The 27344-nt window shown below is 44.5% G+C and overlaps 1 protein-coding gene across 3 annotated transcripts; it reads right to left on the bottom strand.

Annotated features, from left to right (window-relative positions):
* Nucleotides 1-206: 206 nt before the first annotated feature.
* On the bottom strand, nt 207-24992 carry TRAIP (TRAF interacting protein). Of its 3 annotated transcripts, none has more exons than XM_079155570.1 (15): nt 24485-24992; nt 16687-16744; nt 16018-16101; nt 14037-14076; nt 13309-13436; nt 12021-12112; nt 11422-11535; nt 10241-10328; nt 9717-9806; nt 8998-9086; nt 2841-2996; nt 1825-1873; nt 1404-1553; nt 1242-1292; nt 207-1032 (listed from the first exon to the last, which is right to left on the bottom strand). In XM_079155570.1, exons 1-15 carry the CDS (start codon nt 24580-24582, stop codon nt 910-912), a joined length of 1410 nt encoding a protein of 469 aa, XP_079011696.1. In that variant the 5' UTR covers nt 24583-24992; the 3' UTR covers nt 207-909. The 3 variants fall into 3 exon arrangements, with proteins under 3 accessions (XP_079011696.1, XP_079011695.1, XP_079011697.1); XM_079155569.1 differs by having other exon boundaries at nt 12021-12115; nt 24485-24987; XM_079155571.1 differs by lacking the exon at nt 9717-9806 and having other exon boundaries at nt 12021-12115; nt 24485-24990.
* Nucleotides 24993-27344: the final 2352 nt, after the last annotated feature.

Consider the following 27344-nt stretch of genomic DNA (forward strand, 5'->3'; position numbering starts at 1 on the left):
TCTCTTCCTCTGCTAGGCCCAGGCTGGTTCCTAGGGAAGTAGGTGAACTCTTGTCAAATAGGGGGAGAAGATAGTTTAGGAGGCCTCACCCAGGCTAGGGTCAAGAAGGGAAGTACTATAGAAAATGACTTTGAAGTCAAGACCTAAAGGTTAGCAGTTTAGTCACCAGTTATTTGTTGTGCTTGTTTTAAGTTTCCTGTAGGAATAGATCTTGATTTACCCATTCCATTCCTGCTTATGGTCTTTGGGCTTTTCCCAGGTTACAGAACATAGACAAAGCTGCAGTGATCTCATTTTGCTAGAATCTCTGTGCCCTTTAGAAGGCATGTGCCCAGGGATGAAACTGCTGGGTTTGGGTCTAGAAGATGTTCCTGCTTTAGAAAATCATGCCAGTCTTCCAGGTGTAAATTTATATTCCCAGAGCCAGAAAAAGATTCTTTTTTATTTTACATGGAAATATTTCCCTGTCCTCCCCACACCATCATTCCCCATTTCCTTCTCCCTACCGTGCTTGGCCCAGCCATGCCCTGCAACAAGGGAGCCAAGCAGAAGCTCAGACTCAGGCTACCCTAAGAAACCTAAAGTACTTTTGTGCATATAGTTAACAAGTGATCCTGGACTCCAGGACCAGAAAGAGCCTGGCCACATCAGATCATGGCTATGAACAGGAGGCTGCAACCAGAACAGGCCTTTGCTGACAGAAATGGTAAGCTGGTAGTGTCAGCTCTGTGTGGCGGAATAGGGCAAGGTGAGCTAAAGAAGTAAACAGTCTCTGTAACTCTCTCCTTCATCTACTTTTCTGCTCTTGCTCTCAGAGCTGGTCCTGGAAGAGGGGCCATCCCTCCAAACACTGCTGGCCAGTCTTCTAGTTGGAGGCATGTGTCTGGCCACTGCTCAGACTCACTGTTCTCACTGCCACAGGAAGGTGTCCAACTTGGCCTGGGAGGGAGGGTGTATGGTCCTCACCCTCACTCTCTGCTTAGCCTTGGTCTTGGGCTTAACAGGCATTGGACGAATCAAGCCTGTGTTAGTCTGGAGGAGATGTCAAGGAAGAGGCCTGGAAAAGGGACTGGAATGTAGGGCAGAAAAGTCTCAGATCTGGGGGCAGGCAGTTCTGCTACACTGAGCAAGGTTCAGCTCTATACACCTGAGGCTGCAGGCACTGGTGGTCTGGGGGTACAGATAAGGCATAGTGTGAGCTCTATAGCTCAGCATAGTCCACTGCTACAGAACAAGGATACAGGTTGTATGAATTTTGTCCGGCCTCCAAGGCCATCGAAGCCTGTTCTTACCTAGGGCAGAAAGAAGAGGTAAGTAGGACAGGCTAATGGGTTAAGAGGCGGGCTACCTCACTTCAACACTAAGACAACTGGCACCTACCACTTGTGAAAAGCCAAACTTACCACATCTGTGCTGCGATAGGACTCTGCCATGGTCCTCTTTGGCTGTTTCTGTCCCAGAACAGCATTCCGGATAAAAATAGGGAAGGCACCAGCCAGGTCCTCATCTGGCTCTCTTGCACAATGCTGGCCACCCAGTGAGAGCTGGGATTTCTGCAGGGGAGACCCCAGTACTAGATTTAAAGAGCCAGATGGCAGCAAAGGAGGGAGGGTAATGGTGGTGAATAAGGTCGAGATCCTCTTATGCCTCATCAGGAGGCAGAGAGGATAATGAGTAGGGTTCCAAGGTTGACTCTGAGGTATCTCATTGCTAGGCCAGGAGAGAAACCTCTGATGGGACTGTTCTTCCAGAAATCCAGCTTGTTTACCCAGTCCTGGAAAGGGCTGCATAGTGAATCCCATAGTTCTTTTGGGAAGCCCTTACCTGCTTGGGACCTCTAGGCATCTTCTTGAGAATGTCCTGAACAGGAGAGCTATAAGAGTGGGACATGAAGGCAAGGGGCAGGTTAGCAAAACACTAGGACCAAGTTTAGTACATGTCCTTAAAAGGATTCACAATGTAGCACAGCTGCTGTAAGGCTGTGTTCTGGGCAAGGTACCTCAGTGGTCTCAACCCCAAGTGCAGGTCTATGAACAGCTAGACAGACAAGAGGCAGAGTCAAGGTAGATCGGACCTATGCCAATAATGTGAATTGATTCCAATGCTTCTCAAGTCCTTGGGCATCTCATCATGTTCCAAGTTCTACATGGGTCTGGGAAGCCCAACCAATTCACCACTCACAGTAGGAAGTCCAGTCATGCCCTGATAGAGGTAGAAGGCATCTAAGGAGCTCTGGCCTAGTTCTGTCTTCCCAGAGATGGGGACACTACTTCCATGAGACCCTCCACAAGTTAGCCTCTCAGTAATATCTTCAGTAAGACAGCACACAAAGTATTCTCAGAACATAGATTTCCTAAAGAATCTGTAGAGGAAGGGTCTGGGGCAGAATAGAGCATGGCTTCACACAGGTCCTCATGTCTGCCCTAGTGGACTACTCTCCTGTGGGGTGAGGTCCTAGTTCCATCGTTTGAGATGGTCTCATCTCAAGTCTCAAATGCACACAATGGAAGAGGAAGTTGAGTCTTTTGCCTAGGAGTATGGTAGGCAGGCATTGGGAGATACTGGGAGCACTCACCCCAACACTACCAGTCCAGACCTGCCCTTCTGGGATGCCTGCATCCTCTCTAACTCACATTCTAACACCTTGCCTTGAAGGATGATGATAAGGGTTAACAAGATGAGCAAGAAGGGCTTTGCCAGGAAAGAAGAGGCAGCTGGAACCAAAGTCACAGCAAAGTCTCATCAACCACTCAAAGCGATCAGGGCAGGATCTGAAGAGATGTCTTAGTTCTTAGTTGTTTCCCTCCAGGTCCTGTAAACTGCTGGGAACTACCACTCACTGTGTCTTCTCAAGGCAGAGCCTCTTAGAGTGGCCATGCTGGGATTCGGAGGGCTGGGATTGAGGGGTATCCACATCGAAGGTAGCATCGAGGTCAATATCATCACTGAAGGATGGCTGGCGGAGCTTCAGGTTCAGCATCTCCACAGGAGCTGGGCTGAAAGCAGAAATAGTCTAGTTACTTGGAACCACAGCCCCTTAAAGCATCAGACGGTTCAAATCCAAAGGCCTGGAACCCACTTCTGACTCAGGATCACCCCCAAGGAAGCCCTAAACTCTACAGAATAAACAACTTGGCTCAGTCCTTCACATAGGCTTGGGACTACTGAAAGTCTGGAAGACAGAAGTAAACAGGAAAAACCCAAATGAATAAATAACAAACTACTGCCCTTTCACTATGCAGCCTCATTTCTCAGAATGCAGTGCAAGGAGCCAGTCAGAGACATCATCACAGACTGATGTAGAGGGCAATGCTCCCTAGCTCCCCATGATGTTACTACTTATCACAGAAAATGGTACCCTAGGGGCTGGCACTTCCAGACCTTAAATATGATGGCATGAAAGTAGTATTTCTAGAAAGTGCTTTTAATATATGGGAAAACATTCATATGTTAAATTTAAAAAGCAGGGGCTGGGGATATATAGCTCAGTTGATAGAGTGCTTGCCTTGCATGCACAAGGCCCTGGGTTCAATCCTCAGCATCACACACACACACAAACGCACAAAAAAAAAAAAAAAAGATTAAAAAGCAACACAAAATTCTGTTTAGTGCAATGCAATCACATGATTTGGCACACATCCACCCCACCACCACCTCATGCAGAAAAAGATTGGAAGGAAATGTACCACAAAGCCAATAGTAACTACCCCCTGTAATAACTTCACATTTTCTGAATTTTTGATTTGTATGATATTACTTTTGTAATTGGTGTGGTGATGGTGGGGTTTCCCTTAGAAAACTATAGCTAACAGGATTTTTCTAGCCCATTCAGATCTGGCAGGGCTCTCTAGTTTCTATGGTATGAGGAGAACCCTGGGGAATGGCAGGGGTAACTCTAAGGATATCCTTGCTCTTTCCTTCTTTCAGGAACCATTCAGGGCTGCACCACAGTCCCAGTTCCACTGTGCAGATCATAGGAAAGGGAGCTACCTGCATGGATCTGAATGGAGAGGCAATCTGGAAAGCCTGGACAACTTCCTTTCCCTGGCCAGCCCTCTAGAAGCTCTACTCTCCTGTTTGCATGCAAGTGGAAATGAAGATGGCACAAACCCACCTGAAACCAACTCTACACTGGTTGCTTTATTTCCCCTTCTAGGACCACAAAAGAAAGCAACAGCCAGGACTACTCATGTCCACTATGTAGTAACTATTATTCTGCTACCATTTACTAACTCGGTAAAGGTTAGGAAAGGCAGACCCAGTCTGGTGAGGTGCAGACATTTTACTCTCTAGGAGGATCAAGACAGTACCTATTTTTTTTTTTTTTTTTTTTTTTTTTTTTGTGGTGCTGGGGATTGAACCCAGGGCCTTATGCCTGTGAGGCAAGCACTCTACCAACTGAGTTACATCCCCAGTCCTAGATCTCTTATTGTCATCCCCATAGGTCATGCTCAGTGATGCTTAAGGCACATTATTCAGTCTGGACTCAAGCCAAGTCAGTTTTCCTCGCTTGTCATTCACTAAACATAAGACTTGGGAGGTTCCTGGCGTCTCCTCTACCTCCATATCTGGTTCATAGGGACACAGTTCTGGTTCTTTTAAATTATTCCCAGTATATCATTCTCTCTTTATGAGTTAGAAGTTTGTTTCCCCTTCTGTCAGTGGTCTACTTTCTTTCCTTCCCATCTTCCGTCTTAAGGAGGAAAAATCTGGGGCTTAGTAGCCCCTCCTTTACTGTTTAGGCCCTCCTAGGAGATACCATCACACAATGGGACACTCACCTATGGCCAACTTATATGGCTTCATGTCAGGGAACTCAAGAAATGAGTAAGATACTTGAAGCCCCCTTTCCAAAGCAGAGACAAGGCCCTGGGCAAATCCACCTGTGTGGCACAGGGTCAGTTAATATCTCCTTCATAAACTCATGACAGTCCTGACAGTCCTCCACTACATGAAAGCCTCCCTAGCTGTCTCCTGCCCAGATGTCAGGAGCCCTTTGGGCCCATGAGAGGTCTTCTTAACACCCACTCTGTAGCTAGGAGGTCGCTACCTCTTAAGGACACCCTCAAATGACAGGAGCAAAGGATAGCCCTACTATGACAAATGGAATGGACAACCATCACCAGCACTGGAGCCTTCCATAAAATTCTGGGAGACAGTGCATGGCCAGGGGGACAGCAGCCAGAATTCACAAGGAGGGGGTATGAAGCATTAAGCAGGCCTAAACACTGGGGCACTGGTAGAAGGTGTAAGCTTGGCCCCAGTGGCAGGACACTAGGCAGTCAGGCAGCTAACTTGAGTCAAGAAATGGAAGATGCTTTCTCAAAGACACCAAACAAATATCCGTGAACATCCATGCACAGTAATCTAGGTCAGTCAATACTGACCTAACAGTAGAGCCTTTTGCATCCTGGATTCAGCTAAGACTCACCATGATGCTGGCTCATGGCACATTCCCCGAAAACTCACCCAGGCTGGGCTCCCAGGAAGCCTTTCTATTACTTACTAATCAGAGGGCCAAGGACTACTGAGCATAGGAGAGAAGTCCAAAAGGAAGATCATGATGCACAAACACTGACCTTGAGACAAACAGCAATGTGAAATCATAAAACAAAAATAGCACATATTATAAAAGATGTACTCAGCAAGAAAGAATGCTTGCAAATTTAAAATAGAATTATCTATTCAGTCTAAAAAAGGAAGAAATCCTGATACATGTTACAACATGGATGAACCCTGAAGACATGCTGAATGAAATTAGTTAGTCACAAAAGGACAGATATTGCATAATTCCACTTAGGTGAGGTTAAATTGATACAGTAAAATAGTAGTTGCAGTAGCTGAGAGAGAAATGGGGAATTTGTTTAATGGGTATAGTATTTCAGTTTGGAAGATGAAAAAGTTCTGGAGATAGATGGTAATAATGGTTGTATAGCAATGTGAATGTACTTAATGCCACAGAATTGTACTTAAAAATGGTTACAGGTAAATTTTAAGTTGTGTATATTTTATAATAAAAATATTGGTAAAGTGTTGGACATGATGGTACACTCCTGTAATCCCAGTTACTTGGGGGACTAAGACAGAAGGATCACAAGTTCGAGGCCAGTAACTTAGCAAGACCCTTCTTAAAAAATAAAACGGCCTAGACAGTATAGCTCAATGGTATAGCGCAGAGTTTAATCCCCACTGCCACCAAAACAAAAAACAAACAAAAAACCACAAACATGTAATATAAAGTTGACTTACGAAGCTCCAGAGAAATTTGGCCCCCTTGCCACCAGTCCCTCTCCTCCAAGCATAGTTCAGTCATGCCTCAGGCCTTTACACTTGCCATCCTCTCTGCCTGAACTACTCTTCTTTCAGATCAAAAGGCTGGATGAGAATGTGTCTGTACATTGCCATATATATTGTTAAACTTCAGACTTCTTTCAGAGCTATAGCATCATATCAGCTGTCAAGAAGGGCAAGCAGGGGCAGGGTCTTTAAGGTCACTTGTAGTTATGAGAGTTTTAACATTAGAGCAAAAAGAAAGGACAAAGCTGCTACTGAGGGGTCAACAACTACTTCTGAGAGCTCAAGGCCCTACGACCCTGGATTTAGAGTAGATTGTGCCAAGTTAAAAGAAGGGCTAATGCTAAATGCAACAGACCTGCTTCCCTAACTTTTATGTCCAGAAAAATACTGGAGAAAATAGAATGTTAAGTCATACTACATGCAGAATTTAGGCCTGGCAAATGGAATGCCCTGTGGGTTTGAAAGGCAAGGGAGACAAGAACTGTCCTCCCTGTACCAACATGGGCTATAGGTCCTGACATGAAGCTTATTCAGAATAATTGAGGTTCATCCCCATCTGGGAGATCCAGATCAGATTCCATTATGTAGCGTGGAGCTGGCAGCCTCTGGGTTTAACCATCAAAATTCCAACCTCATCTATCTCATAGGAACCACAAGCTCCAAGAGGATAGGGAGGATCTGGCATATAGCAGGCACTCAATAAGGACCTATTACAGGAGTCCAGGCCTCAGAGGAGCTTGGGGTGGTAAAGAAAGTATGAAAAAGAAAGTACACAAAGTCCCTAGGTATCTAGAGGCAGTCTGTGTGCTTGCTTTTCGCTAGCTTTGAATGCTAAACACAGAAGGCAAGTGCATGGAAACACCCTGAGGTCCATAGTATGGAAGCCAGAGAGAACACATTGGGAATTTGCAGCTGTTTGTGATATCCTAAGGGAGGGTTTTATACCCACTGCCTTGAGGTGGCTTTGGTTCCAAAGATTTATCCACATCACATGGTCTCTAAGATTATAAATTGAGGGTAGATACTATACCTACTAAGCTCCTGATGGGGCCCTTGTGTTCTCTGGGGCATCTAAGGAGGCATGCTCAATGACTGAGGGTAAGATAGGGAGGAAGGACCAAAAATAGCCTAGTTTGTCAAAACCAACCCCATGATGGATCTCATGACAACTCATATGCCTATCATACTCCCACAGCCCTTTCTCAATCCAATCTAAATGGAGGCTGGCAGGTAGGTAAGCAGTTCTGGCTCCAGGCAGACTGAGGTAAGAAAGGGAGAATAAGATTAGGATTTGAAGTACAAGAAGAACACAGGAATTTGGCCTGTGCATTCACTCTCCTATGCAGAAGCAGACTATGTACTATGGGATGGGGTGTACATGTAAGAAAATTGGTGATGAGGAACACAGATTAACAGTGGATCTTGGTCTATTCAGAGATATGTAGTACACACTGAGTATGATTCTAGAGCATCTCTGTGGTCCATGGCATCTGGCACAGCATGTGAAGAAGTGCTACCTGGCATAGGAGGGTAAGCTTATTCCTGCTAAGGAAACTAAGGCAGGCTGTTCAGGGCAGCTGACTCATTAGTGTGGATGAGTTGAATAAAGCAAAGGCGTAGAGGCAGGAAGGAAGATGTGTCCTAATATTGTTGACAGTGTGATTTGGCTAAAGTCTAAAGACTCACTGTAGTGTACAAGGCCAGCTCCAAGAATGTCCCAAGGCCCATCTTGGCAGTGTTTGGGCATATAGCAAAGGGGATGATATCCAGGATTATTTCAGGGAAAATTCTTTAGTGCCAACATGCTAAGCAGACAGGAGGAGCAAAAAGATGGGTCACTGGGGCTGGGGTTGTGGCTCAGTGGTAGAGTGTTTGCCTAGCATGTGTGAGGCACTGGGTTCAATTCTCAGCACCATATATAAATAAATGAATAAAATAAAGGTCTATCAACATCTACAAAAAAAAAAAAAGAAAAGAAAAAGAAAGAAAAAGAAAAAGAAATGGGTCAAAAGCCTCACATAGAGGTAATGCAAAGCAAAGAGTCAGAAGGCACCATACAGGCTAGTAGATAGGCAGGTACTAGCAACTGATTGGCAGAGGGAGCATTTTGATTTGCTAAAGGATAGTGAAAAGTGGCTCAAATAAAACATTGGGTCACTGACAGAAGTTTTCTATCTGGCTCCCTGGATAGAGTCCTTTTACAGGCAGGAGATAGTCCTGAAAATGCTCTCAGCTTCTATTTCTGTGAAACACTCAGGGGAAAGAATGAATGTCCACTTCTGGCAGGGACGCCAATCCCTCTGCCTCTTGGCTCCCTCTGCTGGCAGCTTTAAGGCACACATTCCTGGGACCAGAGGGAGATTATTTCAGTGTGGTTTCAAGTTTGCTTCAGAATTTGGGGCAGACAGATATATAGAGAGCTAGTCCATAAACAGGGTGCCCCAAGACAGTCAGTGCTCCTGTTCATTCTCAGGCTATCCCTAGCTTCTCTCCAGCATTCCCTGGTCTCTCCTTGTCAGAGTCCAAAATTTGTCTCAAACTGCTTTCCTGCCAAATCTTGGCTGGCTCCTAGGGCAGGAAGTCCACAAACTGCAAATCCACACAGACCACCCACCCTACCAGAGCCAGGAGTAGTGAAGACTCTTCTCATGGTGTTCTCTGAGCTCGTGATCCCTGCACCACCCCAGGGGGTCCACAAACCTTTCTAAAACCAGGCGGTTGACAGTCTCACTGGCCACTGGTGGCAGGTTCAAAGTTTCCTGCAACATCATTAGCTTCTTTTTCAAGCTCTTTGAAAAGGAAGAGAAGAATGTGAGAGAAAGGCTGAGGCAACGAGTCCAGAGATAACACAGAGGATAAGCAGCATGCATGAAGGGCAATGGGAATAGGGCAAGGCCTGAAACTCAAACACCCTCTCTCCAGTAAAGCCTCTTTTCTGATGACTAAGAATCTCAGAGAAGTAGGATTATGAGGGAAGATCCATGGGGCTATTTGCCCTCTGCCCAGGAGGCCTAGGGTATAGACCACAGTCTGACCACTGCCTGACCCAGGAAGATGCAGGGAGTTCAGAACCATTACCACTGACTGATGCACAGGTTCTTGGGCAGAAAACAGTCCAGTCTTTCTCTTTCTTTCTTTCTTTTTTTAAAAATTTGTTCTAATTAGTTACACATGACAGTAGAATGTATTTTGACACATCATACATAAAAATGGAGTATAACTTCTCATTCTTCTGGGTGTATATGATATATAGTCATATGGATCATGTAATCATATATGCACATAAGGTAATAATGTCCAATTCATTCTACTATTGTTTTACCTACATGTCCTCTCTCCTCCCTTCACTCCCCTCCCAGTCTTGCTCTTAAAGGACACATAAACCATCCCTCATTCTCATTAGGCCAGGAATGCCCCACCGTGATTTCCTTGTCAGCATTCTCTAAGTCCTTCTGGGCCGATCTCAGCTCCAACTTGGCCTTATCCAATTCAGAGTAGACTGTCTGCAACTACAAGAAAGAATAGGGAGTAAAGGACAAGCCAAGTGGAGGCCATATGCCTTGTCCCCACCTGCCACTACCTAGTCAGGGTAGCTTAGGGTCCAGAAGAAACCAGAGATATGAAGGGAGACCTCAGAACTCTGTCTGTGTGGGGTTAACCAGGAGCAAAGTCTGCTCTCTACACACTGAATCCTGTGGATGCACCATGCCAGAAGTGAAAGCAGCTGTCCCAGGAGCCCTTCCACGCTAGGTCTGGTATAAAAATAAGTCTCTGAAGCTGTCACAATTGGGGTTTGTACACGAAGCCACAGAAAATCAGTGTCCAGTCTCCTGAAACCATTCACCAGCTTCATGGAGTCAATTGTGCTGTCAGGTCAGATAGCCTGGCTCAGGAGTCTTGAGCAAGCATGACAAAAAGAGTTCCCTGCACTCCGCTCAGTTACCTTGCTTCTGGAGGAGACCAAATCCTTCCTCAGCTTGTCAGCCAACTCCCCCGAAGCCTTCCGTGCGTCTTTCAGATTCTCATACTCTCTGCAAAGTGATGGTGGAAAGAGATACCTGAACAGAACACTCTGCCAGTTAAAATGAGTCACAGCACCAACCTAACACAAGTCCTTGCCCAACCGCTCAGTTCATTCTCATTTCTTCTTTGACATCTGAGTCCAGCAGGAGCCAGGTGGCCCTGTGGAGGGTACTGCATTGAATGCAAGGAGCCTGGTGACATGGTTCCCTGCCTGGCCTGAAGGTATTTGTAATTTGAGAGGGTACGCAGGGAGTTCTGGCCTCACTAGGGGGCCCTCTATACCACTTATTCCCTATAGAAGGCATTTTGTTTTTGCGCCTGTCAACCAAGTTGCCTCCCCACCACCAACCTTATACCACTATTGTGAAGAATAGGGGCTAAATTTCTGATCCAAGGCAGGCAGGGTCAGTCATATTACTGTTGGGAAACAGACTCCAGGCTTATAGCTCTGAGAGCTATATCAACTCCTTAAAAACAACATTTAAGCCAGGCATGGTGGCACACCTCTGTAAGCTTGGAAAGCAAAGATTTCAAGTTCAAAGCCAGCCTCAGCAACTCAGTGAGACCCTCTCTCTAAATAAAATATTAAAAAAGGTTGGGGGGGGGCTGGGGTTGTGGCTCAGTGGTAGAGCGCCCCCCTGGCACGTTGTGAGGCCGTGGGTTCAATCCTCAGCACCACGTAAAAAAAAAACAAAAACCCAAAGGTATTGTGTCCACCTACAACTAAAAATATATATATTAAAAAAAAAAAAAAAAAAAAAAAGGTTGGGGATATGGTTCAGTGGTTAAACACCCCTGGGTTAAATCCTTGGTACCAAAAACAAAACAAAACAAAAAACACTTAAAATTCATACTCTTCTCATTGATTCTGTGAGCCATGCCTATCACTATTTTCATGTAGGAAGATGAGGGCTCAAGAAACCAAGAAATTGGCTCAAGGCAACTCAGCTGGTAACAGGTAGTCAGGGTTCAAACCAAGGCAGCATGGCCCCAGAGCTTGCCACTTAACTTCATCTGCTTTACAAGAGATAAGCAGTAGAGGCATGGCTGGGGACCCATGGCCTAGCTCCTGATATCACTGAAAGGGGCCAGAGTACGCACTTCTTGAGAGACACACAATACACGGCCAGTTGCTCCACCGCTGATTGTCCCACACCCATGTCTCGAATCATCTCCTCCACCTCAGGCCGCTGACTCTGGAGTAGGAGCTCAATCCTGAAAAACACACCCAGCCCACAGCATTTGAAATCTGGAGGCTGATGCTTCGTCTGCCTTCCTTTGCTGCTGTTGCTATGGCAATAGCCTGGGCTGCTAGGATGCTTTATCAGGTGGGTGTGCCCAAAGAAAGGCTATATAGCAGAGCTGAGCAAAGCTCCAGGGATGCTGCTGAGGAAGAGGTGCTGACAGAAGCCCTCAAGGTCAGGGATTTCATATAGAGAGGTTCCTAGAGGGAAAGACCTGCCAGGTCATCTGGCCACAGGCACAGGGCAGGAAGGAGTGTGGCAAGGGACACCATGGAAATGTGAGGAGTCCATAGGGGCCAAGAAAGATTTGTGTTCATATGTAACTGACCTGAGTCCTCCATGTGGGGATTTGAGCCTCAGAGGTGACCCAACCCATTCCCTGCTACGTCCTAAGAGCTATACCATCTGGAGCCCCTGGGTACAAAGAAGCATTACAGGCACCAACTCTAAACTCACTTCTCCATGGTTTTCATCTTGCTCCTGAGTCGGTGGGCCTCCTCCCGTGCTTGTTTAGTCTCATCTTGCTGCTGCTCCAAGAACTTCATCTGCTTCTGAAGAGCAATCACACCCAAACATGTTGCTTGGGAGCCATGGCTAAAGTCACTGTGATAACCATGCTCTAAAACTATGTGATATATATCTTTTGAAAATGCTGATAACCATATGTCCCCCAAATCCCAGAAAGCAAGTGGGCCCCACTCTGTTTTGTGCTTTTTCTGCTAAGAGGCCCTAGGCCAGCTGTTTTCTCACCTCCCTGCCTGCTTCCTCCTGAGGTGTATCTTACTACAGTCACAACCCAATGTCAGCATATATAGACCAATAAGATCCTGTGGTCTAGGTCTCATGGAGCATATTGTACAGGTAGCTAAAGAAATTCACAGCATAAACCCAGGCCTCAGCAGCAACTATGAACTGGCACAGAATAGGACAGCTGAGCCAGCAGCAGCTGGCCAGACTACCCTCAGCATGAGATCATTCCATCTCTGACCTGGGAATGCTATCACAGACTCCAGCTCTGCAGCTAGGTGATAGTTTGTTCCCTCCTATTGGCCAGGCCATGTGATCCAGTCATCCCTGAAGCAGGAAAAGAGAGACCGAATATCCTGGGGCCTTGTCTGTTCACAAGGATGACTTCCTTTCCCTTTCAAATGGCATCCAGCAAGGACTGCTTCTGCCTACAAGGCCAGAATATCAATTGTGGGTTCACATCAATCGCCTCATGCCCCTTGGAGAGCAAGAGGCTCACCAACCTAGGCTGATACAAAATTCATTTGGGTCTAGGCTGTTTGCTCTATAGGCTTTGATCTGCCTGGTCAGCTCAGCACAGCTGACTTCAAAGGCCCCTGCTCCTCCCTAGGATGCTATTTGATCTGGCTCCAGAGAGCAGCCTACTCAAGGATTGGAGTGCTAATGGAAGGTTCTTCAGGCTGGCTCACCAATGGAGTGTGAGCCACTTTTGGACACACAGCCTTACCTCAGTGAGGTCTTATTTGAGCAGCCCTTCTGTGAAGTGTTGGGAAGGTTAGGGTTAGGGTTATACATAAGCACACCAGTATGACTTTTTTCTTATGGACTGGATGGATACAGTATAGGAGGATCTGGGAAGAAGTGATTTGCTTCTATTTTGTGCATTGTGCAAACCAAGGCATTGACTGAGGCAGAACCAGAAAATAAGTCCAGGACAGTAAGCCTGACTAAAGGTGCACCTCCCCACCAACTCTGCCCACAGATCCTGGGGACCTACTTTGAGTGTAGAGCATAGCATCTCAGCCTTGCCTAAGGCCTTTTGCAGAGATTCCACAGTGGCGTTGCGCTCTTCCAGAGTGTCTCGCAGAGTGTCGATGATAACCTGGCTGTCCCGTTTCTCCCTTTCTGAAACAGCAGTGAAGGGTAGAGGGAGATGCCCATCTATTCATCAGAATGAGAACCAGGGCCCTTAAGCTCCTACACCTCATTCCTGAGCTAGGTAAGAGCAAGGTTTAGATCAGAAAGTTGGTTGTCCTCCTTCTCTCTCTGGCATGCACCAAATCAGACAAATTGAACTATAGCCTTCACCTAGAAAATAAGCCTTCTTTTTGCTACTTCAACTACTGGGAAAACTTCTCTCTTTTCCCATTCTTTGGGTCTGGCTGATTCATTATTCCAGAATTCAAGTAGGTCACTGTCAAATGCAGCATCTGAGTTTTCCCGTAGAGATACTCTGTCCCATCAGGTAAGTCTCCCACTCCCCAGCCTGGGTCCTGGGCCAGAATTCTCAGATGGAAAGAAGAGGCTCACCTGGTCTAGGCAGACAGCTTCATTCACCTTTCTTTCCTCTCCTTTTCTGCCAGTCATAAGAGCTGGCAATACTCTTGCACATATAAAGCAGAGAGCCTCTGGTTCTACCAGAAGGTTTGAGGGCTTCCTCCTAGGGTCCTCCCTCTAGTATCCAAATCAGGAGCTTTCCAGGGCCTCTGTCTCTTGAAAACTCACCTTTCTGGGAAAGCTGGGCTCTGATATTGTCCAGTTCATTCTGAAAAATAATACCCACAATAACCAACAGGAATATATTTCAGCTGGTCTCCAGATGGCCTCCCATATGGCTGTGACAGCCTCAGGATGGGACAACGAGGACTGTAGGTCCAGGAAAGCATGGAGACCCAAGCTAAGCTAACAATAGAGAGATAAACATTGCTTAACCTCTGTGTGCCTTTTAAACTATAAGTAAGATGGAGGAAACTAATCCCAGAAGCAGGGCCCCAGAATAGGGAAAGAGGTAAAACAGATGCAAGGAAAGTGAAGCTAGGTCCACAGATCAGTCTCAATAGCACAGACTTTCATCACTTCCCTGACCCTGTACTAGTCTCACACTCTGAGTATCAGCTGCACTCACCAGGGACACAGAACAGGGATGGCCAAGAATCTTGGGCTACCACTAGTTCTTTCCACCCTTTGTCCTGCCTACTTCACAGACTACCTCCCTGTAAGCTCTAAGCTGACTTTGTATATTACAAACATTTCAGTTGTAGGATCTAAAATAAATCAGTAAGGCAGGGCAGCTTTGTATCACTAGATTGAGAGGATCAAGTGAACTCCTCAACGTCTTATATATGTTCCCGAGCCACAGAAGCAGTACAGAGAGCTGGGTAGAAGTACATGCAGCTCTTATTTGGAAGTCCAGAGAATTCGGCATCCTTATAGGCAATCCTGGTTTTGCAGAACTTAAATGCCTGGCCAAGGGTCCATGATAGTAGTTGGATGGAATCCCAGGCTAACCTTCCTTTACATCACCCTTTTAAGTTCAACATAAGACTCAAAATTTCAGATGTGACCAATACAAAGGCCTATATTAGTGAGTGGATAAACCCCCTGTTATGAACTCTTTACCCAGGACTCCAGGGCCAGAAGTTTCTGGCTGATGGGCTGGTCAGTGTAAGCTAAAGAGGTGGGAGTAGAAATGGGGGCAGGCAGGTAGGGAAGGACATGCAGGGTGTGCTTGAGAAAGGAAACCAGTCCAAGGCTGCTACATCACCACCCACAGTCTCCTGGCTCCTTCCACACCACAGCAGGGTATTTTCCAACCCCTTGCTCTAAACTACTCAAGGTGTTGCTTCCCTGTTTCACAGATTTGGCTTTGAAACCTGGAAAAAATGAAGCTGCTTCTGTTGCCTTTATCACAGAGGACATCACTTAAAACTGGGAGCAGTTGAACATGCTGGTTCAAAACATAAAAGCTCCACACTCCCAGCACAGTGAGTTTACAAGGACATCGTGACCCCCTGGGGCCATGGTCAAATGAACTCTGATCTGAAAAATATCCAGCAAATTAGCCTTCAGGGTCCGGCAATCACTTGTGAACTCTACTCTGACTTTCTCAGGAGCTTTTTGCCAAACCAGCCTCCTCATGCCCCAAGAAAGCTAAATTTTAAATTTGGAGGGGAAATAGCAGAAGTACTGGAAGGAAGCTACTTAGCCTCCCCTGCAGTGTGTTTCCACTTGGTGTGAAATCTTGATTCCAGGGGCTTTGCCCTCTTATTACTGGTTTGGGAAGACCCAGGCACCTGACTTTATACCAAGTTCCCTAGGTAATTTTGAAGCACATCCAAGTTAGGAAACAGTGGACCCATATATCTTTCCTGACTGGGAAGTCAAAGAATTTTCTAACCTGTCACTAACTATCCAGCAGCAAAGTGGAAGGCAGGAAGGCTATAGTTCCTTCATAAGGTGAGAGGTCCTTGAGAATTACTCTGTCCTTTGGTTAGAACAGCACTGAAATTCCAAGAGGAGGTCTTACAGTCAATGGCCACCTCCCTCTTTACAATGTATTTCTCTGATTATTGTGTCTCATCATCATTTACCCTCTGTTCTCCTCCATAACCCTATCTCTATTCTCTAGGCACCTTCCCTGTGTGGGAGCAGAAAGTGAACTGCCACAGAAATCGGAGTTCAGTGGAATGATACACATTCTGGGTACCTTTAAGAATTCTGCGTCCAAGACACTCTCCTCCTCCTGGGCAAGGTCAAAGAAGAGTTTATTGATAATGGTTCTCTTGCCAACCTGGATGGGAAAACAAGATAGAGTATGACTGCCTTGCTGGGTCACAGGCAAGGAGGAAGGGTTGTATATGAATCCAACTGCCTGCCTAACATGCATGCCAGGTCTGTTCTCGGGCCTAACTTTTCAAAGTACACCTTTTGGAATCAGAAGATCCCTTCATTCCTGCAGGTACCCCAGGATGGTACTGCTTGTTTTGTTACTGAAGTCATGTCACTATAGACACACACGATGAGTGCTCAAAAGACATTCAACTCTAGGTGCTGGGGCATTTTCTAAAGACAGGAAAAGAGTCAAATATATCCAGGTGAAGACTAATCCAAAAAAAAGTTGTGTTCAGGAAATTAAAAAAAAAAAAAAAAAAAAAAAAAAAAAGATTGGGCCAGATGACAAGTACATCTGTCAGCTCCTGTGGGTTTAAGATAGACCTCTAGAGCAACTCAAGGGCATACATGAGACTCAACTTGCCCAAACCAGGAAGGTCAAAAAGGGTCATAGTTACTGCTCAGTTTTAGAGATCTTTCTACATTCCTGTTTCCTAGCAAGAAGACAATGTTCAGTTGATGTGGGCCCATCCCCATCTCTTACCTGGATTCGGCACTGTGGGCAAGTACGACTTGGTGCTGTCTCAAACCACTGAATTAAGCTGGAATAATGAAAGCAGAACGACAGATTGGTGAGCCCCAGTATGGCTGGGAATATGGGCCAGGCAGCCACCTGACTCAACTACCCTAATGCCTGCCCACATAGGAGGACAGGACTGTCAGCGTTTATAGCATTTCCCACAGGCCTAACGGTACTTAGACCAACTCGTCCTGTTTTTTGGTCCTGTAGTATTAGCCTGAAGCTGTTCTGCCAACCTACTGGGCCTTGACTGATGGAGGTGACAGTCAAAGCCCAGGGTCTCTCATAGATACGGACTCTGAAAATATCCCTAGTTTAAGCTAAGATCCCAAATGCTACACTTAGATGGTACAAGTAAATAGAGGTTAGCTTTGTATCGTCTGTGTGGACTATCAAAAACTTAATTCTTAAATTTATGAAGTCCTCTCTGGAAGATAATACCATCATCATAGGTATCCGCTTTTTTTTAAAATATTTTTTTAGATATTGATAGACCTTTATTTTATTCATTTTATTTGTGGTGCTGAGAATCGAACCCAGTGCCTCACACATGCTAGGTGAGCGCTCTACCACTGAGCCACAACCCCAGCCCATAGGTATCCACTTTTGAATACCAAGTACAACATATAATCTAGGCTAACCAGGCACAGTGGAATATAACACAGCAAGAAGAATGAATAAGTCAACCAACTAAAAATTGTATTATGAGGCTGGGGTTGTAGCTCAGTAGCAGAGCACTTGCCTAGAATGTGTGAGGTACTGGGTTTGATCCTCAGCACCACATAAAAATAAATAAATAAAAGACATTGTGTCCATTTACAACTAAAAAATATTTTAAAACTCATATTATGGATAAATCACAAAAATGTAACAGAGGAAAATAAATCAGACACACAAAAAAGTACATTTTGTATAACTCCATTTACATAAAGGAAAAATGTAGGCAAAATTCATCTATGCTCTCAAGATAGTGATTACCTTTATGTGGGAGATGTAAGGAGGGTTGGGTTGGTAGGAGTAACTGGAAGAGTATACAAAGAGGTTTCTAGCACTGATAATATTATGCTTTCCTTCCTTTCTTCTTCTTCTATTTTTTTTTTTTTAATTTGTTTTCAGTGCTAGGGATGATCAAATTCAAATTCAGCACATACATACTAGGCAAATGTTCTACCACTGAGTTTCATCCCAACCTTGTTTCTGGATCCAAATTCTGGCTATGTGAATGTGTTCAGTTTGTGAAAATACTGCAGGTCATATGCTTATTATATGTGTACTTTTCTATATTATACTTCAATAAAAAAGGTTGTAAAAGTAAATAGGCATGTAGGAAAAAAGCACATGCCCACAGACTTCGGGGCACAGACACAGACCAAACATTTTATGCTTAAAAAAATAAGCACCAGTACAGAATAAGAAACTAAAAGATGACATGGCAAAAATTTTCACATTTTATTTTGTTATTGTTTATTTATTTTTTTTCCCCATTGACATAGCAAAATTGTAAAAGGATCAAACAAAGCCAGATATGATAGCACATGCATGTAGTCCCAGCTACTTGGATGCTTAGGCAGGAAGATTGCTTGAGCTCACAAGTTTGAGGCCAGCCTGGGAAACACAGCAAGACTCCATTTCAACAACAGAACAAAAAGAACAACTGAGCAGACACTTCATAGAAGAAGATATACAATCAATCATCAAATAAATGAAAAAATGTTCAACATCTCCAGCAATTAGAGAAATGCAAATCAAAACTACTCTCAGAGTCAGGCTCGGTGGTGCATGCCTATAATCCCAGCAGCTCAGGAGGTTGAGGCAAGAGGATCAAAAGTTCAAAGCCAGCCTCAGCAAAAGCAAATTGCTAAGCAATTCAGTGAGAGTCTGTCTCTAAATAAAATACAAAATAGGGCTGGTAATGTGGCTCAGTGGTCGAGTGCCCCTGAGTTTAATCCCCAGTACAAAAACAAAACAAAACAAAAAACCCCAACTACTCTAAGATTTCATCTCACCCCAGTCAGAATGCAAATATCAAGAACACAAGCAATAATAAGTGTTGACAAGGATTGGGGGTAAAGGTACACTCATACGTTGCTGGTGGGGCTGCAAATTGGTACAACCACTGTGGAAAGCAGTATGGAGATTCCTCAGAAAACCTAAAATGGAACCACCATTTGACCCAACTATCCTAGTCCTCAGTCTATACCCAAACGACTTAAAATCAGCATACCACAGGGCTGGGGTTGTAGAGCACTTGCCTAGCACGTATGCGACACTGGATTTCATCCTTAGCATCACATATTAAAAAAAAAAAACAAACAGTATACTACAGTGACACAGCCACATCAATGTTTACAGCAGTTCAATTCACAATATCTAAACTGTGGAACCAACCCAGATGCCTTCCAACAGATAAATGGATAAAGAAACTGGTATATACACACAATGGAATATTATTCAGCCTTAAAGAAGAATGAAATTATGGCATTTGCCAGTAAATGGATGGAACTGGAGAATATCAAGTTAAGCAAAAAAGCCAATCCTAAAAAACCAAAGGCCAAATGTTTTCTCTAATATGTGGATGCTGATCCATAATGGGGGTGGGGTAAGGGAAGAATGGAGGATCTTTGGATGAGGCAGAGGGGAGTGAGGGGAGAGGAGGAGATATGGGGATGGGAAAGATGGTGGAATGAGACAGACTTTATTACCCTATGTACATGTATGATTGCATGAATGGTGTGACTCTGCAGAGATATGAAAAATTGTGCTCCATTTGTGTTCAATGAGTCGAAATGCATTCTGCTGTCATGTATAACTAATTAGAACAAATAATAAAACAACAAAAAAGGAACAAAAAGAACCAAATGGAAATTCTAAAACTGAAAACCAGCCAAAACTTGTAAGTCAATGAGTGGGTTTAATAGCAGTTTAAACAAAGCTGAAGAATTAGTATACTGAAAGATAAGTCAGAATAAATCTTAAGAACTAAAAAGATAAGAAAATATAGAGATGATAAGAGACATAGAAGATACTCAGAGAAGCTCTAATAAATGTGTAAATGAAAGTTCTAGAAAGAAAATGGTAAGAACACTACCAGCAGCACCACCAAAATGTTAATTCACATCCCAACCCCTAAAACCTGTGAATGTTACCTTACTATAGCAAGAGGAAATTTGAAGATGTGATTAAGTTAAGGATCTTGGGATGGGAAGGTTTTTTTTTTAAAACCGGGGATTGAACCCAGGGGTGCTTAACCACTGAGCCATTTCCCCAGCCCTCTTTTTACCATTTTATTTAGAGACAGGGTCTCACCGAGTTGCTTCAGTCCTCACTAAGTTGCTGAGGCTGGCTTTGAACTCTCGGTCCTCCTGCCTCAGCCTCCTGGGATTATAGGGCTGCATCACCTGATGGGAAGGGTTTTTGTTTGTTTTGTTTTGTTTTTGTGGTGCTGGGGACTGAACCCAGGACCTCACACATGATAGGTAAGTGCTCTATCACTGAACTGTACCCCCATCTCTGAGGTAGGGTAAATATCACAAGGACCCTTACAAGAGTAAGGCAGGAGTATCAGAGTCATTTAGAAAGGTTTGATGGTGCAATGCTATGAACTTCTGAAGATGGCAAAAAGGGCCATGAACCAAGGAAGGCACTCCTTCTTATGCCTAGAGTTTAACCCAGTAAGACCTAATATAAGACTTCTGACCTCAAGAACTATAATATAATAAATCTGTGTTGTTTTAAGCAACTAAGTTTATGATAAATTGTTATAGCATGGGAGAAGCCCTGGGTTTAACCCACAGCACCACAAAAAATAAATAAATAAATAAATAAATAAATAAATAAAAGAAAATAGAAAAAAGAAATTGACACATGCTACAATTAACATGGATGAACTGTGAAGACATTATGCTAAAAGAAGTAAGCCTGTCACAAAAGGGTAAATATAATATGATTCCACTTAAATGAAGTACCTAGAGAAGTCAAAGTTATAAAGTAGAAAGGTGATTATCACAGCTTTGGGATGGAGAACAATTGGGAATTACTGTTTAAGGGAGAACAATTGGGAATTACTGTATAAGGGATATAGTATTTCAATTTGGGAAAATGAAAAGTTTTTTAAAAATAGTGGTCATCAATGAGCAAATATACTTTCTTCTCAGCAGCACACCGATCCTTCTCTAAAACAGATCATATCTTATGCCCCGAAGCAACTCTTAGCAAATACAAAAAAATAGAGATAATACCCTGCATTCTATCAGATCATAGTGGAATAAAATTAGGAATCAACCATAAAATAAAAAATAGAAGCTACTCTAACACCTGGAGACTAAATAATACACTACTGAATGACGAATGGATAGCAGAAGAAATTAGGGATGAAATAAAAAAAAAATACTTAGAGGTAAATGAGAATAGTAATACAACATCAAAATCTGTGGGAGGCTGTGAAGGCAGTGCTAAGAGGAAAGTTCACTGCATTGAGCTCTTTCATTTAAAGAACAGAAAGTCAACAAATAAACAACCTAACATTGCATCTCAAAGCCCTTGGAAAAGAAGAACAAATCAACATCAAAAGCAACAGAAGACAGGAAATAATTAAAATCAGAACTGAAATCAATGAAATTGAAACAAAATAATTCAAAAAATTGACAAAACATGGGGCTGGGGTTGTGGCTCAATGGTAGAGCACTTGCCTAGCACGAGTGAGACAGTGGGTTCAATCCTCAGCACCACATAAAAATATATAAATAAAATAAAGGTACTGTGTCCATCTACAACTAAAAATATTTAAAAAAAAAAAATCAACAAAGCAGGGGCTGGGGCTGTAGCTCAGTGGCAGAGCACTTGCCTAGCATGTGTGAGGCACTGGGTTCAATCCTTAGCACCACATAAAATAAACAAATAAAATAAAAATAAAGGCATTCTGCCCATCTACAACTACAAAAAACAAAAAATTGACAAAACAAAAAGTTGGTTCTTTGAAAAAATAAATAAAGTTGATAAACCCTTAGCCATGCTAACAGAAAGAGAGAAAACTCAAATTACTAAGATTCATGATGAAAAAGGAAATACCATGATGGCCACTACTGAAATACATAAGATAATCAGAAACTATCTTGAAAATTTATACTCCAATAAAATGGAACTTCTTGAAGACATTGACAAATTCCTAGAGACACATGACCTACCCAAACTGAATCAGGAGGACATATATGATTTAAACAGATCAATTCAAACAATGAAATAGAAGACACCATCAAAAGACTACCAATTAAGCTGGGCTCGGTGGTAAATGCCTGTAATTCCAGTGGCTTGGGAGACTGAGGTAGGAGGATTGAAAGTGCAAAGTCAGGGGCTGGGGTTGTGGCTCAATGGTAGAGTGCTTACCTAGCACAAGTGAGGCACTGGGTTCGATTCTCAACACCACATAAAAATAAAATAAAGGAAGTTCAAAGTCAGCCTCAGCAAAAGCGAGGCGCAAAGCAACTCACTGAGACCCTGTCTCTAAATAAAATATAAAATAGGGCTGGGAATGTGGCTCAATGGTTGAGTGTCCCTGAGTTCAATACCTGGTACCAAAAAGAAAAAAGAAAAAGGAAAAGCCTGCCAATTAAGAAAAGTCCAGGACTAGACAGATTCTCAGCCTAGTTCTAGAAGAACTTCAAAGAAGAATTAACACCAATACTCCTCAAATTATTCCATGAAATAGAAAAAGAGGGTCTATGAAGCTAGTATCACCCTGATTCCAAAACCAGACAAAGGTACATCAAGAAAAGAAAACTTCAGACCAAAATCTTTGAACACAGATGCAAAAATTCTCAATAAAATTCTGGCAAACTGCTGGCACAGTGGTGCATGCCTGTAATTCCAGTGGCTTGGGAGACTGAGATAGGAGGATTGTGAGTTCAAAGTCAGCCTCAGCAAAAGCGAGGTGCTAGGCAACTCAGTGAGACCCTGTCTCTAAATAAAATACAAAATAGGGCTGTAGATGTGGTTTAGTGGTTAAGCATCCCTGGGTTCAATCTCTGGTATCAGAAAAAAATAAATAAATAAAAACTATCTGAACCATCTTTACAACTTGTCTGTAAATGAAAAATTATTGAAAACAAAAAAATTTATTTTAAAATACACAGAAGTTGGGTTCAGTGGTGCATACCTGTAGTCCCAGCTATTTATGAGGCTAAGGCAGAATGATCACTTGAGCTCAAGAGTTTGAGGTCAGCTTAGTCAACATAGCAAGACCGTGCCTCTAAGAAGAAAAATTTAATCAAAAATTCATAGAATTAAAATAGTCAAATAACGATAATGTAGAAAAGTGTTAGTATTCTAAGCTCGGAGTTACCTGGGAAAATGAAAAAGGAGTTGATTAATTTTGAAATTCGGTAAGGATATATATAGTATAACCACAAAAGAATGGAAATGGGGTATATATCTTCCAAACTCATTCAGGGGAAAAAAAGGAGTGATACAAAGTATGTAACCAATTCAAATCAAAACAACAAAGAAGTGAATAGGAAACAACAGGCAGGACAAAAGAGAGAACACCAATATGATAGACTTAATTTCCATTTCATAATTTCCATCAGTAATTGCATTATTATAATTATCATTATTTTTGTCTTTTGCTTTTTGTTTCTGGGGATTAAACAATGGTGTGGGGGTGGGGGCGGGGTTCCTACCACCAAGCTACATCTTCAGCCCTTTTTATTATTTTTTAAAATTCTGAGACAGGGCCTCACTAAGTTGTCTAGCCTTGAACTTGTGCTCCTCCTGTGTCAGTCTCCCTAGTTGCCCCTGCACCCCAATTGCAACATTTTAAGTAGACTAAATGGCCCAGTTAAATACAAAGATTATCAGATAAGATTTTCAAAGGTCCAACTAAATGTTGTTTTCACATGTAAAACTGGAAAACACAGAAGAGTAAAGTGAAAAGTTAGAAAACGGAGAATAAAACAGTAAATAAAATATTTTAATAAGTGAACTTTGGTTTCTAACCAAACAACAATGGTTCTCTCAGCATGGGGCTCAGGCGATCAGCAACCTTGTTTTGAGCAATGCTTTGCAAGTAAGGGGCACCCAGTAGCTATCAGGGTGATGTCTGGCTACCCTGTTTTCTGAGGCATTTTGCACCTCAAATCCCCTGTGACTATTACTACCTACCATCCCCAGGGGTCACTGACTTACTGTTTTTGCTGGAAGCTCCAAACAAGCCTGTCTACAGTTACTAGCAGAATCTTTCCCCACCAACTGTACACATAACCAAATGGACCTACATAGTCAGCAGGACCTATTGATAGGGAAGCACCTCCTTGCCTGTCGGGTTTGCTGGCAAGGTGAATAAAGTGGGGTATCTGGCTAAAGAGCTGATTCTGGATATAATCAATCAAGCCATCAGGCAAACCACAACAAAACCATTTGGGCGGCCAGAAACCTGTCAAGTTTCTATCTTGAAGAAATAAAAGGGCTTGTTAATGTAGTGAAAGCTCAATTCTGCCCAGGATAGTTCTGAAATCACATCTCTTTGCACAAGCGATCATGGAAGCCCCTACTCTCTTCACTACATGAGTTCTGTCCCCCTGGGCTTGGTTCAGTTATCACCTCTACCTGACCCACTTCAGCTCTGGTCGGGAAGCTCCTGCGGAGTTCGGTCTGTTGAGGTCCTCACCGCCCGTCTGGGCTTTGAGGATGGGTTGTCTGGAGGTCCGACACCCCAGGACCCCAGAGCAGTACCAGGGCAAGCGTGGGCCCCTACTCCGCCGTCACTCACCATTGCAGGTGGAAGGTGTGTCCACAGTGGATAGCCGCCACGTCGCGGGAATGGTCGAAGAAATCCGAGCAGATAGTGCACAGCGCACGGATAGGCATGCTGGCTGGACTCAAGTGGCCCAGGTAGCCAAGGAAACTGCAATAGGTCCAACTTCGTAGCCGCGCCCCGGGTCTCCACTCGCTTCAAATTTGGCTCCACTGCGCGACTTCCGGAAGGAAGCCGGAAATAACGACACAGAACCCGGAACGAAGCATGAATATTTGGCTCTGATTGGATTAACCCTCGGTGGGGCGGGAGCATTGATGGGGCTTAGCAACCCAGCGGCCGTAGAGAATCCTGGGATAGAGCACGGTGGCTCTCAAGCGATTTTGGGGAAACTCCTCCAAACCTCGACAGCAAGTACACTGCCTCGGATTGGGGCGGAAATCAGCGACTCTGCAAGGTGACCCTTCTTCCGAGCAAAGCTGGGTATTGTGGTCCCAACCTGGCGCGAAATGACCAGACCTGGGTCTCTCATCTCTCTCCTTTTAGCATTTAGAGAAAGTCAAGACTGCAGCCAGAAGGGGATGGGACGATGGTCCCAATGGGACCCCGGGTCTCTGGGCAGTGCTGGACCGTGCGCTTGCAGCTCATAGTTCCCAGACCAAAAGAATGCCCCACCCACTCAGCCTAAGGTTATGAGTGATCTTGGAAAGATGGATACATATGTCCCAACCCATCAGGACATCCCAGTAACCTCGGCTTTATCCAAGTAAGATCTAATGATCCCTGAGTTTGGAGATACTAGGACCAATACCCTAATTTAGCTCTCAGCTCCCAGGACTCATCAAGCCAGGGAATATATTAGGGTTGCAATTTTGGAGGCACAGATGCTTCGAAAACCAGGAACTAACAACCCTTTTTATTATTCCCACAGCAGATAAGTTATCTTTGAGATCCTCCCTGAGAAAGCAGCAACCCTGGTGAGTTCACTGAGGCCCTTCTGGGCTGGAGCAAGATTCCTTTGGGATCTTCACACCATTTTTACAGGGTTACTCCCTCTCCCCATAAGAAACCTTGTGCAGAACCCCATTTTATAAGCTGAAGATACTACAGAGTAAAATCCCATTGGGCCTATGTGGAAAGCACAGGTGTTCACAGGAAGTAGGAATCGATGCACAGCACCAAACCTTGGTGTAATGCTCATCCTACATCTTCTCCCCAACAAAGGAAAACCCACCAAGGTCGCTTGCTGTGGTGGTTGGCCTGGATGGGTTCTGGCTCCATACCCAAGTTAAGTCAAAGGCTCCTTTAATCAACAGAAGTGAGAACAGCAGCCCTCACTTGAGCTCTCAGCCCAAGACGTATTCCTGGGCCAATACCTACAGGATGCAACATCCACGTGGATTTCTAGAGGACACCCACCACCACCTTCGAGGATCACACTGGTGAGAGTGATCTTCACTCTCATCTCAAGCAATCCAGAGCATCAGCTACTACCTGTGAACCTTCTCCCAGCCTCTCCCCTCCCCATTGCCTTCCAGGGACTCTTCCTTGGTAGGACAGAGGAAGCAAAGGCAAGAGGGTGGTCAGAGGCTTTGCAGGGTGATGTTTATTTGCCAGGTTCAGCAGGCACACAGTTAGCCCACCAACCTTCATGTACCAGAGCAGACCCACAGGCATGCAGGGAGAAGGGCAGCACCACCACAAAATGCCAAGCAAGGGCGAGGACCAGTATGGTTGCCTGTCCAGTCTGTGGTAGGGTCTGACAAAGGGCACCTGTCAGCAACCTCCCTCAGGTAAATAGGGATTCTTATACTTCCTCATCCCAGCAAAAGCAACTTGACATGGCTCAGAGGCCCCTGGGCCTCTGATAGAAGCAAGCAGTAGAATCAGAGGAAGATCCTCTCCATGTTGTTAAACTGAGAACAGAAAATCCACCCCTGTGAAAGGCAACCCCCCCAAATCAGACTAAGGGGTACCACCAATCAGCAGCCCCCTTGGGATAGAGAAGACTTAAGGGCTGAGCCTGTGCAGTTAACATCTAGGAAGAGAATAGAGACATCAGCCCTCCCTGTTTGGTCCAGGGAAAGGATCCAGCTTGGCTGGGGCACTGGATGTTGGTCCTGTACTATGCTCTCCCAGGTCTCATTGCCACATCCTAATTGCTTCTTTCCCTTAGAGGCCCAGGGTACAGGGCAACCCACTGCAGGAATCAAAAGGGCAAGAAATAACACAAGGCTCTTAGGAGGACCTTCCCAGGGACAAAGATGGAAGCTTCTACCCTCTTATTCATTCTCTCCTACTTCCAAGGACCCCCACAGCTAGCATTCAGTGCCCCTAGCCAGCACATGACCAGTCTTGATTTAAAGCAAACTGCCCTAGATTTTTGTATACCAGCCAGTTCTACTCCTAAAGCAGCCCACATACCACAGGTACACACCTTCACATGCAGGAGCCTAACACCACTGACAGGGCCTCGCTGGAGGACCAGCTCTCAGGGCAAGGCCACCCAATTTAGGGCCTGGGAAAATATGGGACCTGCAGGGCCTGCCCGGGTGAATGATGAGGCAGGAAGGGAAGGACAAAGAGCAGGGCCCCCCTGAGTATCCCTAGCGCAGCATCCCATAAGGAACAGAAATTAGTGAAGGTAGCAAAAGACAGAAAAGCCACAAGGAATCCATGCAGGGGTTGGGGCTGACCCTGCCTTTGGCCTGCCCACCACTCACACATACACACAGGAGATAAGACTGTTCTCCGGTGGCCCCCAGGAATGCCCCACTGGGATGGGGGGCTTGGGGAGCAAGGGCATCATGCCAGTGACTCTATGTACAATGAAAAGCCCCTCATTCACTCTCCCACCCTCCTGCCCGCCCCCCAT

This window comes from Sciurus vulgaris (genome assembly GCF_902686455.1).
Source record: "Sciurus vulgaris genome assembly, chromosome: 10".
NCBI classification, from domain to species: Eukaryota; Metazoa; Chordata; class Mammalia; order Rodentia; family Sciuridae; genus Sciurus; species Sciurus vulgaris.

Bases quoted from the DNA above. Each gene is read 5' to 3' on its own strand.
- TRAIP (XM_079155569.1), bottom strand. From the start codon at position 24,582: ATGCCTATCCGTGCGCTGTGCACTATCTGCTCGGATTTCTTCGACCAT. The intron at 1,874-2,840 runs GTGAGTGGTAGT...CCACTCTTATAG, and splicing joins CTCTGCCTTGAGAAGACACA to CTCTCCTGTTCAGGACATTC. The intron at 1,293-1,403 runs GTAAGTTTGGCT...TTTCTGCCCTAG, and splicing joins CCTATCGCAGCACAGATGTG to GTAAGAACAGGCTTCGATGG.